Source organism: Conger conger, chromosome 19 (assembly GCF_963514075.1).
Source record: "Conger conger chromosome 19, fConCon1.1, whole genome shotgun sequence".
Taxonomy (NCBI): domain Eukaryota; kingdom Metazoa; phylum Chordata; class Actinopteri; order Anguilliformes; family Congridae; genus Conger; species Conger conger.
The window spans coordinates 21437368-21455504 of record NC_083778.1 but is presented as its reverse complement, the minus strand read 5'-3'; the positions used below and the strand labels follow the sequence as shown (position 1 = coordinate 21455504).

Genomic DNA, 18137 nt, shown 5'->3' with positions numbered 1-18137 from the left:
ATACACACTGTGCCAAACCATCAACATTAAATCACGGTCATCTGAAGACACTGAATATTAATCTCATCAAACAAACTAATAAAGCAAACAAGGCCTTAGTGATTCATATGCATATATATTATGTATTTAATTGATTTGGTTATTCATGTGTTGAATGTATTGAGTTACGACTAAGTCCAACTTTATCAAATTAAAACATTTATCAAACCAAGTAAGTCATGTGCACAAGCTTTATTTGTAATAAAATGTAACTTTATTGTTGTGAAAATCCAAATATAATGAACAGTGTAGTGTAAATCAGTGGATGCCACACGTGCCACAGGGCAGGATACAATGCACACAGTGGTGTGGGCTCACATTTTAAAGCAATAGCTTTTATTTGCTGCCATTAAAGAGCGTGCATGCACTTTTCCACACCTGTAGCCAGCCTCGTTTTGCTGAGGGGTTAATTGTTACTTTTTGCAGAATCTCCTCTGAATACATTGCCCTCCCAAAAATGCTTCTGGATCTGCTTTTGACGTGTAAGGAAATAACATCGTTAAATCTGGCCCTGGTGGTGACTACTTGCTCCGAAATTACGGTGATTATCCAGTAGAGGGCGCAAAATAGCTAAAAACGGCTCGTCTGTGCAGGTTTCCTTCTTTTGTGAAAATGTTCCTGCATGAAGTCAGAAAGTTAAATATCCTGTTCGTTGTTGTAATGCCAACGAGCATCAGCAAGCTACACAAGATGAACAACAGTATGAACATAAATATACACAAATTGAAGCATGCTGAGTCAATTGTAGTGTGCTTCACTGGATTTTATACCTCATGCACTTCGTTGTACGTCGCTCCGGATAAGAGCGTCTGCTAAATGCCATGTCATGGAATGTTTATAACCCCAAAGATCACAGAACTACATTACAATTGGAACAGTTAAGCCTTATTTTAGCAGATTTGCTGTTCCAGCCAGTTATAATACTCAAGAGGTTTAATCCTTATTATGCTTATCATGCTTATTATGGTTAAATTGACCCATGGTATGTAATTCCCTGGCGAGTCCTGGGTCAAATACATAATTGGTTTGTATTCAAATGCTTTTCTGTCCTCAATGAATCTTGCCTGGTGCAACTGAGCCAACCAAGAAGACCAGCTGTTTGCATATATACCATTTGAGTATATACACCAGACGAGCTCAGTAAAGCAAATAAAAGTATTTGAATCCAAAAGACGTGGAAATGACGTATTTGACCCAAGTCTGCCCCTGACTTGGGTCATACTCAATCACAAGGCACACAGGAACACCAGGCATGCTGGAGAAGCAGGTGATTCATTCCAACATCTTCTGTTCCTCTCCTCTTTTGAAACATACAAGCACACAAAGTGAGAATCAATTCAGAGTTAAATTCCGTTGAAATCAGTTCAGGAAATGAATTGGAATTCGATTAATAATTAGAAAATCATCATGAAAAATTCAACAGAATTCCTAAACGCAATAGTCTGATGTCAGCATTAAAAGACAAATAATTTTGTCACATTATACCGCGACAGCAAAGCATAGCTCTCCCATGTCACTGCCAAATAGATCCAGTTTCACCTAAAGCACGGAAACAAATTACAAACGACTAGATGTTTTGTTTTTTCCACATCCTGATTGACTGTTGCTTTCTTACAATATTAGCTGCCTTTGCTGTTATAACACGAAAGCACAATGAGCGACAGCACGGTTGAGTCGTGCTCTTGCGCACGCGTAAAAAACACCAAACAGTGACGCAATACTCGTCACCTGTCCTTGCGTCATTTGCGTTTGCAATGGCTTATCATTCCCCGCCCCCTGCTCAGAGTCGGCCGTAGACATGCAGGGAACATGAGCTCTTAGACACGCCTTTTTCCGGGTACGTCGTCCCCCACAGCAACGCGCTTGGTTGTGAGAACCCCGGCAGAAGCGCGCATAGTCACAATACTGACAGACGTGACATAAGTCGAAGAAAGATGGAGCACGGAGGCACAGACTTCAATATATTGCTCGCGACCGATTCGTACAAGGTGAGTGCTCGATCGCGTTCTACGAACGGAATTGCCCTATCTCTTAATGCTGGCTGTTCTTTGGTGATTACTGAAAAAGCTACGGTGCTACATATAGTCCAAGGCCATCCCGTTATTCCGTGTGTGCTAGAAAAGGTAGGCCGAACGACTGGGAGGATAGCAAGGATAGTATCTGGCCAACCAGCAACAGTACAATGCAATTGATCTTTCTGATTGGGACCAGCAGTGCGTACGCTTATACATATGACTGTGGAAGGTACAGAGTTCGTGCGACCCACTATACTATGCTGCAATAACCGGGTTGTTTTAACACTGTTTGACGGGATGGATTGATTATAGTTAGCGACCCGATGTTACATTGTAGCAATTGATGCCACCCCAATCATCCGATGTCGTAGCGAAACGCGCTGCCCCGTTCCCAGAAACCGAAAGTCACTGCGGGAAATGCACCTCTAGTTTCGGTGCGCATTGTGGGAACACATGAAGTTGGCTTCAGTATGACGAGTTTGATTGCAGTAATTCTGAAAGGTCAGTCTTGTAAACCACACAGTGTAAGTCAATTATTGTTTTTATGTCGACAGAGTAAAATAAACAATTATATATAGGCTGGTATAATCAAGAGAAATGTAAAATTGCATTTCAATATACACTCAGAAATAAAGTGACTGAGGATCAGATTTCACATTGGTACCCTGAAGGCAAAGTAATGTCCTCGTTGGTTACAAATGAGTACATTTTCCGAGCAAAAAAGCCAGAAATTACTTTATACGGCTGGTCAGAGGTGCACCTATTTTTTAGACACTTTTTGTATCGACTACACACGTGTTCATGACCAGGCAAAGAAGTTAAGTACAGTACACCCACACATAACTACTTTCCATATTCTCTGACGTCGCCATTTCCACTTGAACGTCAATGAATGAGATCACTACTACCGATAGTTTAGCAACTTCTGTGCTGGTGCTGCGCGTTGGCAACCTGTTCATACTTGCGTTCTTTCTACAAAGGACGACTTTACCGTCCCCGCAGTATTACACTACGTTGACCGAGCTGTGAAAATAATCGAAGGAATGTGAATAAAACGGATTATTGAATATTTATTTTTGCTCCTTTCCTGTTTGGGCCGTCATTCAGGTCCCGTTCAGGATGGGTATCTACGCGCGACTGTACGGGTTGGTTTAAGGGTATATGAACAATGTGCAAGACTTAGGGGAAAAACGTCCATGAAGGATGCGTTAAGATTTATTGAAGTCGTAATCATCATCTCAGGGAGAATATATATATGTATGTGTATATATATATGTATATTCAGTATATATATATTTTTTTAATTATTATTATTATTATTTATTTTTTGTTAAACACTCCCAGCTGACAGGCACGTAATTGTTTGTCAGCTGGCAGTTTCAGCAGTGTATCTACTGAAATGGCAATATTGTGTGCCTTGGTTCACAACATTTAGAAAAATGGGTGTCCTTGTGATTCCAGAAGGAAATTATGCAATCAGTTGTGCTTCTCTGTGTTAAAGAAGTGCAGTCCCAAGACTGCAGTGAAGCTTTATTATGTTCATTATTATACGCATAAAAATATATTATTTGGGAGAATGGCTGTTTAGGTCTGTCTACTGATGTTGATCAGAGAGAATGGAGGTATCTGTCTACTGATGCTGCACTCAGTCCTGGCCCTGGCCTCAGGAAGGGGTTAGGAAGGGGTTAGTCATCACATCACATCACATCACATCGCAGACTAGGGTGGAGGGACTCTGCGTCCTCAGCCTCCCAGCCTGGATCAGAGGTCAATACCTCTCCACACACTTTGTTACTGGGACACGTTTCTGTGAAGAACACAATGCACGACACAATTGTCCGGGTTGTGTGTGTCTGTGTATCTGTGTGTGCGTGCAGTGAGTTTCTGTGTCTGCCTGTGCACGTGTGTGTGTGCGACGTACATGTAACTAAGTTAAAGATTTGCCTGAATCCGAGGTGGGATTTGAACCCACGTCCAAGCCAGATGAATGTGTTACCAGTCAGCTAAAGGGGAACTCGCCACTGGCCAAGGGCAACAGTTTATTTATTTATTTAAGGGTTACGTCATCAGGAAGTGTTGTCGTGGTAACATACATTTACATTACATTTACATTTTAGTGATTTGGCAGATGCTTTTAATCCAAAGCGACTTACAAGTGCATAGGTTCTACCATAAGTCAGAGCATCACATCCAGAAACTAGCAAAATACACAGGAAATGCTGTTCTAAACATAGTCGTCATCAGAAGTTTTTTTTTTTTTTTACTGTACTCCAGGCCTTCACCGCATGGGCAAACTAGCTGAGCTAACCCTGTTACACGTGTGTGTGTGTGTGTGTGTGTGTGTGTGTGTGTGTGTGTGTGTGTGTGTGAGAGAGTGTCCGTGTGTGGGTGTGTGTGCGTGAGAGAGTGTCCGTGTGTGTGGGTGTGGGTGTGTGTGTGTGTGTGTGTGTGTGTGTGTGTGTGTGTGTGTGTGAGAGAGAGTGTCTGTGTGTGTGTGTGAGTGTGTGTGTAGAGATGCTCAACTGCATCTTGACACATCAGTGTCTCCTGCATGTCCAGTCTGTGTGCAGATATCACACACAGCCACAGAGACTCCACTTCCTCAGCTGGTTATCTCCCCTCCAGACTGCTCTGTTTCCTGATTGGTGTCTGACAGCATCTGTCCTTCAGACTAAAATGAAACATTAAAGATGCACCACTCTGAGGGTACAGTGTACTAGTATACTGTATATTAGTCGTGATATTACTGTGTGTGGATACTGCTGTGTACTTTAACATGCTGTGTTTGTCTCTCCTCTAGGTCACACATTACAAGCAGTACCCGCCCAACACCAGTAAAGTGTACTCGTACTTCGAGTGTCGCGAGAAGAAGACTGATCCCTCCCGGATCAGGAAGGTGAAATATGAGAGAACGGTGTTCTACGGCCTGCAGTACATCCTGCACAAATACCTGAAAGGTAGGAGCGCTGAGCGCCGTTCCGTTCACATCGTCCTGCTCTCCGCTGCAGGGCGGCCTGTAGCGTACGGGTTCAGGTACGTGACCGGGACACACAAGGTCGGCGGTTCGATCCCCGGTGTAGCCAGAATAAGATCCGCACAGCCGTTGGGCCCTTGAGCAAGGCCCTTAACCCTGCATTGCTCCAGGGGAGGATTGTCACCTGCTTAGTCTAATCAACTGTACGTCGCTCTGGATAAGAGCGTCTGCCAAATGCCAATAATGTAATTAATGTAGTGCTCTCCTTGTAACACACAAGCAAATAATAATCACCTTTCACAGTGATTATATAGATGGCTAAATAGTTGTTTACCATTCAACAGGTAGCACAATTTGTCAAATTGTGAACTCTTTACAATTACATTACATTACATTAATTTGGCAGACGCTCTTATCCAGACCAGGGATAAGTGCGCTGAAAGACCCTAGAGGGAAGTACAATTTCAACTGCTACCTGTACAACAACGATAAGGACCAGGGCCTATTTGATTTTTTTTTTTTTTTTTTTTTTACAAACAAACAAACAACAAAGCAAAAGTGACCAAACTTAACTAGCCAAACACTGCTTACCGAGCCAAACTAAAAATACTGATACACAAAAAAGTAAATCACAGAAAGACAACAATTAAGGTTCACAGGGAGGTAGGGAGGGATGGGGAGAGGTGCTGCTTGAAGAGGTGCATCTTCAGTTTGCGCTTGAAGGTGGGAAGAGATTCTACAGTTCTGACCTCAACAGGGAGTTCATTCCACCACTGTGGAGCCAGAACAGACAGTAGTCGTGAGCGTGAGGTGGAGATTCGGAGAGGGGGAGATGCCAAGTGGCCTGTGGAGGCTGAATGAAGAGGTCTGGCAGGGGTGTAGGGTCTGATGATTTTTTCTAGGTAAGCTGGGGAAGACCCCTTAACTGCTTGGAAGGCTAGCACCAATGTTTTGAATTTTTAAAATTGTGATTCTTCTGCTAGACGAGGGCATCCATAAATGATGTGACCTAGTCGGGAAAAAAATCATACAAATGGTTTATTCTGAGGACGTAACTCCCATATGGTATCTAATTCCACTTCTATATTGTAAGAAACCCCCCAAATACACCAAAAGGCGGAAGTATCCGAGAGATGAAGGAAACACGTGTAGTCTGACCAATGCTCCTGGAACAGGGTTCATTTTATTTTATTCTCGTTTATCTGACTCCAAAAGATAAGTTCAACTGCTCCTCTGTTCTAACAGTTCAACAAAACGAACTGCAAATGTCCACCAATAGTGTGGCTCTATATGATCGCTATCTATTTGTATAGACGCGGACGTGCCTGTGGCCTGTATAGCCTACAATTATACACTCAGTATGTATCTTGTGACGGCACTGGTGTATAGGCGAGTGACTACGGGGTGCAGGTATCCTAGGCTGTCTATATCTGTGAGGACTCTAAACTGCTAAGTGTGCAGTGGTGTGAGCCAAGATGATGCAGGTTCAAATTAATACAATTTATTAAACAATGTGTATTGCAGAAATAGAATGACAGTGTGATACAAGAACTACAAGTTGTAATATGAATGGCTATACGCAAATGGTGCGCTGGAGATCATATTAGCGAGTCTCCTTAAACCATTCCACGTTCCCCTCTATATACCCAGGGTTTACAGGAAAACAACAAATCATCAAACAAAGAGTAAAAAGATGGCGGTAACAATGGTCCTGCTGATGTTATCTCTGTTTGTCCAACAAACCTGGTTAACCTTTGTAGCACAGCTGGATGCTGACTCACAGGTAACTTGCATTGCCTGTGGTTTATTCCTACAAGATCATTATTCAACAACCAGTGTACTACACCACCAATGACACCAAACTATTTCCCACATAATTAGCTATCTAAAGACACCAAACACTGGATGTGGAAAACCCATGGTTTCTACAGTACTATTTCAACTTAAGTTCTGGGGTCATTCCACTGAGGTGGCAGAGTTGCGCAGAGGCAGCACAATGATGGGAGCAATAGTCCTGTATTGACGAGCACTGTCTTTTCATCAAACCTTGCTGACCCTGTGTCAACATGGTCAACACACTCTGTTTCCCTTTGGGGGTCTGCAGAGAGGCACACTTATGTAAAATTCCCTGCAATATCACAAACGGTCAATTTCAGTCACTTCTCAGTCGTCTCTCCTGAGCGAGGACCGTCAGTGCTTCTCTTGGGACTGTGAATCGCCTTGGAGGCGCAGAATCCTTACACGGCTAAAGCTTTAAGATTATCCTGAAGGGAAATCCAAAGAACGACAGGGTTTCTGTCAGGGGTCAGGGGAGTCATGGTGTGATCTGAAGAGGCGAGTCTTCAGTCTGTGTCCGAAGGTGGGCAGGGTTTCTGCTGTTCTGACTGCAGTGGGGAGATGGGCAGGGCTTCTGCTGTTCTGACCACAGTGGGGAGATGGGCAGGGTTTCTGCTGTTCTGACCGCAGTGGGGAGATGGGCAGGGTTTCTGCTGTTCTGACTGCAGTGGGGAGATGGGCAGGGTTTCTGCTGTTCTGACCAGTGTCCCTGAGGCAGACACCAACCCCAAATTGTTCCTGACGAGCTGATTGGTACTTTGCTTGGCAGCCCTCTCACTGTTGGCGTGAGAGCGTGTGTATGAATGGGTGAACGAGAGGCATCAGTTGGAAAGCGCGTTTTGGATAAAAGCGCCGTATGAATCCAGTCCCATAACTACGTGGCTGCAGAGTTCTCTGGCTGCGTTGTGTCGTGACGGGTGAGTATCGTGTGGAGGTGAGGTTAGCACTGATAGCCTGCTGTGGCATGCAGAAGGGCAGGAAAGCTGGGGTTGTTTAGGCCCGGCAGACTGAGAGAGCATGCTCCTGACTGGCCCGTTCCTGTCATCAGGCCGGGAGACCAGTTCTCATCCAACCTGCTTTTCCACCGCTTATTCCTCCGTGCGTCTGCGGTGCAGCCACAAAGGAAACTGAGCTTTGTTTCCTAAAACACACCTGTCCCTTTCGCAGAACTGTAATATGATACCCCCCCCCCATTGTGTAATGTGATCTGTGGCTCGTGCGGGGCAGTGGGAGGCAGTCAGGCGGGACACCGTAACTCTGCCTGACGGCCTTGTGGGGGCCCCTGTCTTTTAAACTCCCTGTCTTGGTGACCTAGTCTGGCCTCAGTGCCTGCAATCCCCTCTTAAATACAGCGTGTAATAACCAGGATCCTTTGCTTCTGGCCTCCAGGGAAGGTTGTGACCCCGGAGAAGATTAAGGAGGCGAAGGAGGTGTACCGGGAGCACTTCCAGGATGACGTTTTTAACGAGAAAGGCTGGAACTACATCCTGGAGGTACGGAAGGGGCAGGGGGCGCCGGTCACGGCTGGGTTTGATTCCACGCGAACACTTTCCCTTCTCTCGTGGTCTTCCCTTGAGAGAGGTATTTCCCAAATGCATTTGTGACGGCCAGCAAGCGCTCTTTGCAGAAGCTCTGCAAGGGAGGATAGGCGATGAACAAACCAAAATGTAACTGGACCAGCCTCGCAAACAATATCGCCACAGAGCTGTAGCCTAGGCTACATTCATTCAGGAACGCGTCTTTGGTCACATCAGAGATTATGATCTGAGGCCTGTTCAGGCCCTAACACTATGCTTGGTCAGTGTTTACAGGACTTGAACACGGAACGTTACTTCTGACCTTGAGCCAGTGCCGTGTTGAGCATGATCTGTGACGAACGCTAACTGAATTGCTAGTGCTAACTCTGAGGAATGGCCAATGCTAACTCTTACGAGTGACTAATGCTAACTGAATTGCTAGTGCTAACTCTGAGGAATGGCCAATGCTAACTCTTATGAATGGCCAATGCTAACTGGATAGCCAGTGCTAACTCTTATGAATGGCTAATGCTAACTGAAAAGCCAGTGCTAACTCTTATGAATGGCTAATGCTAACTGAATAGCCGGTGCTAACTCTTATGAATAGCCAATGCTAACTGAATAACCAGTGCTAACTCTTATGAATAGCCGATGCTAACTGAATAGCCAGTGCTAACTCTTATGAATGGCTAATGCTAACTGAATAGCCAGTGCTAACTCTTATGAATGGGTAATGCTAACTGAATAGCCGGTGCTAACTCTTATGAATAGCCGATGTTAACTGAATAGCCAGTGCTAACTCTTATGAATAGCCGATGCTAACTGAATAGCCAGTGCTAACTCTTATGAATGGCCAATGCTAACTGAATAGCCGGTGCTAACTCTTATGAATAGCCGATGCTAACTGAATAGCCGGTGCTAACTCTCTCTTATATCCTCTGGGTGACAGAGGCACGAGGGGCGGCTGCCCATCGAGATCAAGGCTGTGCCGGAGGGCAGCGTGATCCCCCGCGGGAACGTCCTCTTCACCGTGGAGAGCACCGACCCGGAGTGCTACTGGCTCACCAACTGGGTGGAGGTGAGTGACATCATCCGTCTCCCCGCCCCACAAAGACCCTCCTTCTCTGTCTTCAGGTGCTTTTAGTCATGACACCTTCTGCTCACGCCTGGGTCCAAATATGGAATTGTTTTTGATTCAAATACTTTTCTACGCTTTACTGAGCTTGTCTGGTGTATTGGAACCAACTAAACTCCCAAAAAGTGCAAACCCCACTTTCTGGTCCTCTTGGTTGGCTCAGTTGCTCCAGGCAAGATCAACCCGATCCCAGAAAAGTATTTGAATCCCAAGCAATTACTTATTTGACCCAGGCCTGGATCTTGCATAACCGTATTCATGAAGGAAGTCTATTTGCACATAAATATTCCTCCCCTGAACTCTGTGCTTTCGTGTGAATTGTCGATGACCTGAGAGAGGTGATCCACAGAAAAGGAAAAGCAGTACAGTGTTCTGTGTAAAAGGCAGCTTCCTGTCTCTGAGCGTTTCCTGTCCTTGTGTGTCCCGGGAGGGTGTCACTCCCCCACGTGACAAAATCTTTTTTTTTTTATAAACTGAATACACAAATGTGACTGGTGAAATTCATGTCCTGAATATTGGAATATAGACTTTTAAGTTCTATATTCCAATATTGCACATATAATTTTCACATTTCTGCCACATTTTAAGTTGCTTATTGAAATCGGTACCGATGATAATCGATTCTACCATTCCAAATTGATGCAGTTGAATCGCCACCTCAAGATGGATCCCTGCCTTGTTACCCCCCTCCTGGCCTTTCCCCCTGTAGATAATTGAGTCAGAAGGGCGTCAGGGTGTTTTATTACAGGGAGTGGAGACCAGGCTCATCTGCAGCTCTGTGTGCGAGCGGTACGGTCTGAAGAGGGTCACATGACACATGCGTCCGTGAGTCGCTCTGGGTGCGAGTGTTCGCCTGGCGGTTTCAACCATGTGACTCCCTGTCCACCAATCAGTGACAGCGGTGGGACTGTCTTGGGCCAATCGCTGCTGAGGATTGGTACCATGTCCGTGAAGGTCACTGCTACTTGGCGGCTGTAGAGACGGAACAGGGGATTCTTTTATAACTTTAGGTAAACAGCGTGGCTAGTTCAGTGCTGACTGCTGCTGTTGTGAAACTGCTGTGTGGTCGTACAGGATTTCACTGCACTGCTTGTGTAAATATGGCCCAGGAGGTGACGCAGTACGTGACTTCATCAGAGTATAAAACGGGCGGTGGCTTTATCAGTGAGGAGCACATTCGACCAGAACCCCCCGGAACGCCCTGCTTACAGGAAACGGGGCGATAAACAGCCTCATAATTCAGCGTACCTTATCTCCAGTATCGTGATTTAGCGTTTGAAAGGAGGCCTTGGCACATTCCCTGGGTCCTTAACGAAGAGAGTCAAAGGCTGTGTTCAAAGCTGCATACGGAGCATACTACTCAGTATATACTACGTACTACATTTCAGTGAAAATCAGCCTGAAATGTAGTATGAGTACAGTAGTATGCTAGTATGTGGTTGTGAACACAGCCATAGTAATAGAGGGTTACAGCAGGGTCACTGGCTTGTCCATAGACTGTGTTTCAACATTGGACTTCCCTCCCAACGCAATGCAATGCAAAGGAAATGGACTGGTCAGAAAGGTTGCGTAACGTGCGTTTCCCAACATCCTCTCTGTCACTCACACACTGCCCCCCCACAGACCATTCTGGTGCAGATCTGGTACCCCATCACCGTGGCGACCAACTCACGGGAGCAGAAGAAGATTCTGGCGAAGTACCTGCTGCAGACGTCCGGCAGCCTGGAGGGTCTGGAGTACAAGCTGCACGACTTCGGCTACAGAGGGGTCTCCTCACAGGAGGTAGAGGCCCCCGGCCTGTCTGCCACCCCACCGCTGTGTCCCCCACACGCACATACACACACACACACACACACACACGCTGGTCCTCCACACACACACACATACACACGCACACACACGCACACACACACGCACACACACACACACGCACACACGCACACACACACACACACACGCACACACGCACACACACACACACACACACACTGTGTCCCCCCACACGCACACACACGCACGCGCACGCACACGCACACGCACACACACACACACACACACACGCACACACACACACACGCTGTTCCCCTCAACGCACACAGTACACACATTTTATTCCAGTGTACTCATTTAGTGTACTCAGTGGGGGCGACTCAGGAGGTAAGAGCGGTCTGGCAGTCGGAGGGTTGCCGGTTCAATCCCTGTTTCAAAGTGTCCCTGAGAAAGAAACCTAACCCCCAAATTCTCCTGATGAGCTAGTTGGTGCCTTGCATGGCAGCCAATTGCCGTTGGTGTGTGTGAGTGTGTGTCTGTGTGTGTGTGTATGAATGGGTGAATGAGAAGCATCAATTGTACAGCGCTTTGGATAAAGGCGCTATATAAATGCCAACCATTTACCATTTACCATTCAGTACATTCAGAAAACATGCTGATGTTGGTCCTCCCGCTCTTGTTCTGTGGTGCTCAGACTGCAGGCATCGGGGCCTCTGCACACCTGGTGAACTTCAAAGGCACGGACACGGTGGCCGGGATCTGCGTGATAAAGAAGTACTACGGCACCAAGGACCCCGTGCCCGGGTTCTCTGTGCCCGCAGCAGAGCACAGGTGAGGCAGACACACCGGCTACGCAGGTGAACCATTCCCACACGTCGTGTGACACCCCTGGGAGGGAAAGTCCTGGGATTTTACTGTCATTTCAGAGAGAGAGCACAACCACGCCAACAGAAAATAAATCATAAAATTGATTCACCCCTTCCGGCCAAAAAAACTAACGAATAAAACGACAAAGATAACAGAAAGCAGAACCAAGATGGCCAATAAAAACAATGCACCATAAAGCTTGCTCTCTTGGCATGTGCCCCGGTCTCGGGCCTGGACTGTGGAGAGGAGCTCAGCTTTCAGCGCCTGATTGTGTGACTCAGCCCAGGGGTGTGGCCCTCTCCGCCTGTCGGCGTGGAGACGGCCCGGGTCTCCACACTACGCCCGTCGTTCCTGAAAAGGCTGCATCGGCACAGCTCTGTGACCTTTAACCCTTGTCTGTTCAGTCCACATACAGCCTATGGTGCCCTATGGTGCCCTCTCATGCCATCTCATGCCCTCTCCTGTTCTCTCCTGTCCTCTCCTGTCCTCTCCTGTTCTCTCCTGTCCTCTCCTGTCCTCTCCTGTCCTCTCCTGTCCTCTCCTGCCCTCTCCTGCCCTCTAATGCCTTATACTGCCCTCTAATGCCCTCTCCTGCCCTCTCCTGCCTTATACTGCCCTCTAATGCCCTCTAATGCCCTCTCCTGCCTTCTACTGCCCTCTCCTGCATCTCTCGCTCTGCCACCTGCAGTTGCTGCACTGGGAGAATAGAGTCATGATCAGCCGGAGGGTTGGGGTGCTTTGCTCTGATTGGCTGTTGTTTTTCCCCGCCAGCACGATCACCGCCTGGGGCAAGGACCACGAGAAGGACGCCTTCGAGCACATCATCAAGCAGTTCCCCTCCGTCCCCGTGTCCATCGTCAGCGACAGCTACGACATCTACAACGCCTGCGAGAAGATCTGGGGCGAGGACCTGAGGAGCCTGGTGGAGGCCCGCAGCGCGCAGGCCCCCCTGGTGGTCCGGCCCGACTCCGGGGACCCCCTGGACACGGTCCTGAAGGTGGGCCTCGCTCTCGCTGTGGGGCGGCCTGTAGCCTAGTGGCTAAGGTGCCTGTAGCCTCGTGGCTAAGGTGCATGTAGCCTAGTGGCTAAGGTGCATGTAGCCTAGTGGCTAAGGTGCATGTAGCCTAGTGGCTAAGCTGCCTGTAGCCTAGTGGCTAAGGTGCATGTAGCCTAGTGGCTAAGGTGCATGTAGCCTATTGGCTAAGGTGCATGTAGCCTCGTGGCTAAGGGGCCTGTAGCCTAGTGGCTAAGCTGCCTGTAGCCTAGTGGCTAAGCTGCCTGTAGCCTAGTGGCTAAGGTGCATGTAGCCTAGTGGCTAAGGTGCATTTAGCCTAGTGGCTAAGGTGCATGTAGCCTAGTGGCTAAGGTGCCTGTAGCCTAGTGGCTCTGGAGCCTGTAGCCTAGTGGCTAAGGTGCCTGTAGCCTAGTGGCTAAGCTGCCTGTAGCCTAGTGGCTAAGGTGCCTGTAGCCTAGTGGCTAAGGTGCATGTAGCCTAGTGGCTAAGGTGCCTGTAGCCTTGTGGCTAAGCTGCCTGTAGCCTAGTGGCTAAGGTGCATGTAGCCTAGTGGCTAAGGTGCATGTAGCCTAGTGGCTAAGGTGCCTGTAGCCTAGTGGCTAAGCTGCCTGTAGCCTAGTGGCTAAGGGGCCTGTAGCCTAGTGGCTAAGGTGCATGTAGCCTCGTGGCTAAGGGGCCTGTAGCCTAGTGGCTAAGGGGCCTGTAGCCTAGTGGCTAAGGTGCCTGTAGCCTAGTGGCTAAGGTGCATGTAGCCTAGTAGCTAAGGTGCCTGTAGCCCAGTGGCTAAGGTGCCTGTAGCCTAGTGGCTAAGGTGCCTGTAGCCTAGTGGCTAAGGTGCCTGTCGCCTAGTGGCTAAGGGGCCTGTAGCCTAGTGGCTAAGGTGCATGTAGCCTCGTGGCTAAGGGGCCTGTAGCCTAGTGGCTAAGGTGCCTGTAGCCTAGTGGCTAAGGTGCCTGTAGCCTAGTGGCTATGGTGCCTGTAGCCTTGTGGCTAAGGTGCCTGTAGCCTAGTGGCTAAGGTGCCTGTAGCCTAGTGGCTCAGGTGCATGTAGCCTAGTGGCTAAGGTGCATGTAGCCTAGTGGCTAAGGTGCATGTAGCCTAGTGGCTAAGCTGCCTGTAGCCTAGTGGCTAAGGTGCCTGTAGCCTAGTGGCTAAGGTGCATGGCTGTAGTACTGTAGGTAGGCCCTAGTCAGCTCAGATCTACACGGGCAGACACACTGATCAGAACCTCCCTGACTCACTGCCGTCGTCCTCTCTCAGGTCCTGGAGATTTTGGGGAAGAAGTTCACCCCAACGGAAAACAGCAAGGGGTACAGGGTCCTGCCCCCCTACATCCGGGTCATCCAGGGGGACGGCGTGGACATCAACACCCTGCAGGAGGTAGGCCTCAGCTCCGCCCCCCTCGCCATCCCACCAATCCCGTCCTGCGCTTATCTGAGCCCAGCTACACTCGTAATTAGTCGGTTAATTGCTGCCAATAGACTGGTTTTACACCATTCCAATGGTCCAAATTGCGCATCTAAATCTAGTAACCGTAATAAGTATCCATTTTTGCTGAAGGGACGTATACATAAATAAAGGAAAACGCTCAAAGGACAAATCCATTTCCATATTGACTTAGGTCACTTTTATTTGTATGCCGCTTTTTACAACAAACTATCACAAAGACACTTTACAGAGTAACAGAAGGGCAAAAAAGGGGCAAAATCCAGGCCTGAACCCCAAAGTATTGTGTACAATAATGGTGGGATGGATGAAATAACGTAATACAGAAGGTTACAGATGAGGTTATAAACTAGCTGTGAAAAGGAGAAGTGTACATTACATTACATTATTGGCATTTGGCAGGCGCTCTTATCCAGAGCGACGTACAACAAAGTGCCTACCCATAACCAGGGATAAGTTCGCTGAAAGACCCTAGAGTGTAGAAAGTAAATAAGATGTCTGTCTGTAATGTCATTGTGATGAAATTTGGGAGCCTAAGGTACTTTCCTTCTCCCCATGGCAGACTGGAAGCAGCACCCAGCTCAGCCAATGTGTAGCTACGTTTCTAAAATAGCTCATTTGCTAATCACTCGTTCTATAAACCGCTGACTTCCTGCCATCACTGAGGGAAGGAAAGTACCTTGGGCTTCCAGATTCTGCACAATCATGACATCACAATGGCAATCTGGGAGCTGCGTAAAAACAGAGGCATTCTGGGAAACGCGGTCCTACAGAGGCGGGTGCTTGTGTGAAGGCGTGCTGGGCAGCCTGTGCTGAGCTGTGCTCACTGTGCAGATCGTGGAGGGGATGAAGCAGCACAGGTGGAGCATCGAGAACATCGCCTTCGGGTCGGGCGGCGCCCTGCTGCAGAAGCTGACCCGGGACCTGCTCAACTGCTCCTTCAAGTGCAGCTACGTGGTGACCAATGGGCTGGGGGTGAGAGCCAGGGCCTGCACCAATCACACCACGGACTACAACACCCAGGCACACTGATCTACCAATACAGAGCCAGGGAGTGCACCAGTCACACCACGGACTACAACACCCAGGCACACTGATCAAGCCAGGGCCTGCACCAATCATATCACAGACTACAACACCCAGGCACACTGATCTACCAATAGGAGTGAAGCCGCCTGTCTGACAGAGCCCACACTGGTTGATGTTCACATACACTTTGTGAGCGCTTTATTAGGTATTTATTAAACTTATTTTTTAGACTTATTGCCCGTCTACTGCTGTAGCCTATCCACTGAAGAGGTTTGACACACTGTGTGTTCAGCGATGCTCACCTGCATACCACTGTTGTAATGTGTGGATATTCGCGTTACTGTCACCTTCCTGTCAGCTTCGACCAGTCTGGCCCTTCTCCTCTGACGTCTCTCATTAACAAGGCGTTTCTGTCTGCAGAACTGCTCCTCACTGGGTGTTTTTAGTTTTCCGCACCATTCTCTGCAAACGAGACTGAAGTATGTGTTTTGTTTTTCCTCAGGTGAACGTCTTCAAAGACCCGGTGGCGGACCCCAACAAGCGGTCGAAGAAAGGCCGGCTGTCGCTGCACAGGACCGCGGGCGGAGAGTTCGTCACGCTGGAGGAGGGCAGGGGCGACCTGGAGGAGTACGGAGCGGTGAGCGTCTCTCTGCTGAACTGAAGCAGCACTCGCGCTGATGGCGCTTTCAGTCCTTTTCATTCTGGCACAGGAGGGAACCCTTGGTTGTTTGGATAATCTCTCTCTCTCTCTCTCTCCGTCCTTGCTCCCTCTCTCTGCAGGACCTGCTGCACACCGTGTTTAGGAATGGAGACATCTTGAAGATGTACTCTTTCGACGACGTCCGAGACCATGCCAGCCTGAAGAAGTGTGAGCTGGAGGAGCTTCTCCAGTGACCTGCGCCACGTCCAAAACCCCCCAAAACCCTGCACCCCCAAAACCCTGCACCCCCTAAACCTCTTCCCCTCTCTTCCCCTCCTCCCCTCCCCTCCCCTCTCCTCCTCTCCTAAGGCACTATTCTCCAGTGGAGTGGAGGCCCACGCCCTGACCCGGGCCCAAGCGCTCACGGCGGGTTCACTGGGGCACAAATGCACTGCGTTCCGTGTACAGAGCTGTTCTATGTTTCAGATTCCACAGTCTGTTGTGCTTTGTTGTGTATTTGTTTATCATTGGGCACATCTCAAGTTATTATTCCATGACATTAGGACTTCCTCTATTGTACATAAAGCAACACCTATGTTCAGCACACCCACTTGAGGTGAGGAGGGGGTTAGGAAGAAGCGCACGTTTATTTAACCAGAGCACAAGCAGGCATTGCTCACAGACTGCAGCTTGTGAGAGGGGGCTCCCTTATCTTTTTGCCGCCTAGTGGTAGGTAAAGGTACTGCTGTAACTTTAAGAGAGCCCGTCACTCATGCAGGTAGCCAAACAGTAGTGCGCGCAGGATGAGGCCTTTTTGGCCCGTTTCAGTCTCCGTCGTAAATAGTTCGGCTCGCGAAGCTACAAATCCTCGTTAAATTGTTGTTAACCGCGTTGGCTGAGTGTGAGCGTTGTGTGTGTGTGTGTGTGTGTGTGTGTGTGTGTGTGTGTGTGTGTGTGTGTGTGCGCGTGCGCGTGCGCGTGCGCGCGCGTGTGTGTGTGTGTGTGTGTGAAGCAAAATTCCGTACCGAGGATCCCAGTGGATGTCCTCTATGCAAATGAAATCGTTTATTTGGGCAAGCACGTTTATTTTTCTGCAGATTGTTTGCCTTCTGTTTTCAAAAAGTGGACATTTTCCTTCCGAATGCCAAATGCGGATCTCGAAAAGGCCAGTGCTGCGGAGGTGCAGGGACAGTCGACAAGAATCGATCAACTATATCTATGGAAACGGGAATGCCAGCTGCTTTTTGTACATATTTGTTTATGAATCAAAGTTTTCTTTAATTTGGAAAAACTGGCTGCTTTAGGGTGTGCCTTAAAAAAAAATCATATTACTGCTGTTTGATTTAATGCTTTTGTGAATTATTAATGACAGTAGATGTCATTGTTTTTTTTTTTCTGAAATGGGTCCAGAACTGGAAAGGTATCAGTGAGTGTTCTATGTTGTGCGTGGCAACTGATTAAATGTGAACTGGCAGGTCAGCAAGAACAGATATAATTTTTTTCTGTCAAAACTCATTTTATACCACTATAAAATCATCTTGTACAATACTGTGTGAATGATGTGAATTGATTGATACTGCTTTTGAAGATTTTATATGTGGCTGTTTTTTGCTTCCCAAATTACATTTTGAAAGGCTAATATTGTAGGAAATTGTGAGATTGTCAAAATGATCACGATCTGTTTGGTAAAATGCATTCCCTTTTCTAGACGCTGTGATTTTTTTTTTTTTTTAACTACAACATTTGTCCGTCCTGCTCCACTACATTTAATCTGATTGTGACATTTTTAAGAAAAGTGTGTGCTAGACATGCATGTGTGATCGTTTAAATAAAAAGCACTATCAATCAGATGGA

At 47.7% G+C, this 18137-nt stretch overlaps 1 protein-coding gene across 1 annotated transcript; it reads left to right on the top strand.

Annotated features, from left to right (window-relative positions):
• The first annotated feature begins 1864 nt into the window (after positions 1-1864).
• On the top strand, positions 1865-18137 carry LOC133119019 (nicotinamide phosphoribosyltransferase-like). The gene is made up of 11 exons (XM_061229389.1): positions 1865-2027; positions 4855-5011; positions 8254-8357; positions 9331-9459; positions 11140-11298; positions 11981-12117; positions 12925-13150; positions 14429-14548; positions 15449-15589; positions 16146-16280; positions 16424-18137. Exons 1-11 carry the CDS (start codon positions 1974-1976, stop codon positions 16535-16537), a joined length of 1476 nt encoding a protein of 491 aa, XP_061085373.1. The 5' UTR covers positions 1865-1973; the 3' UTR covers positions 16538-18137.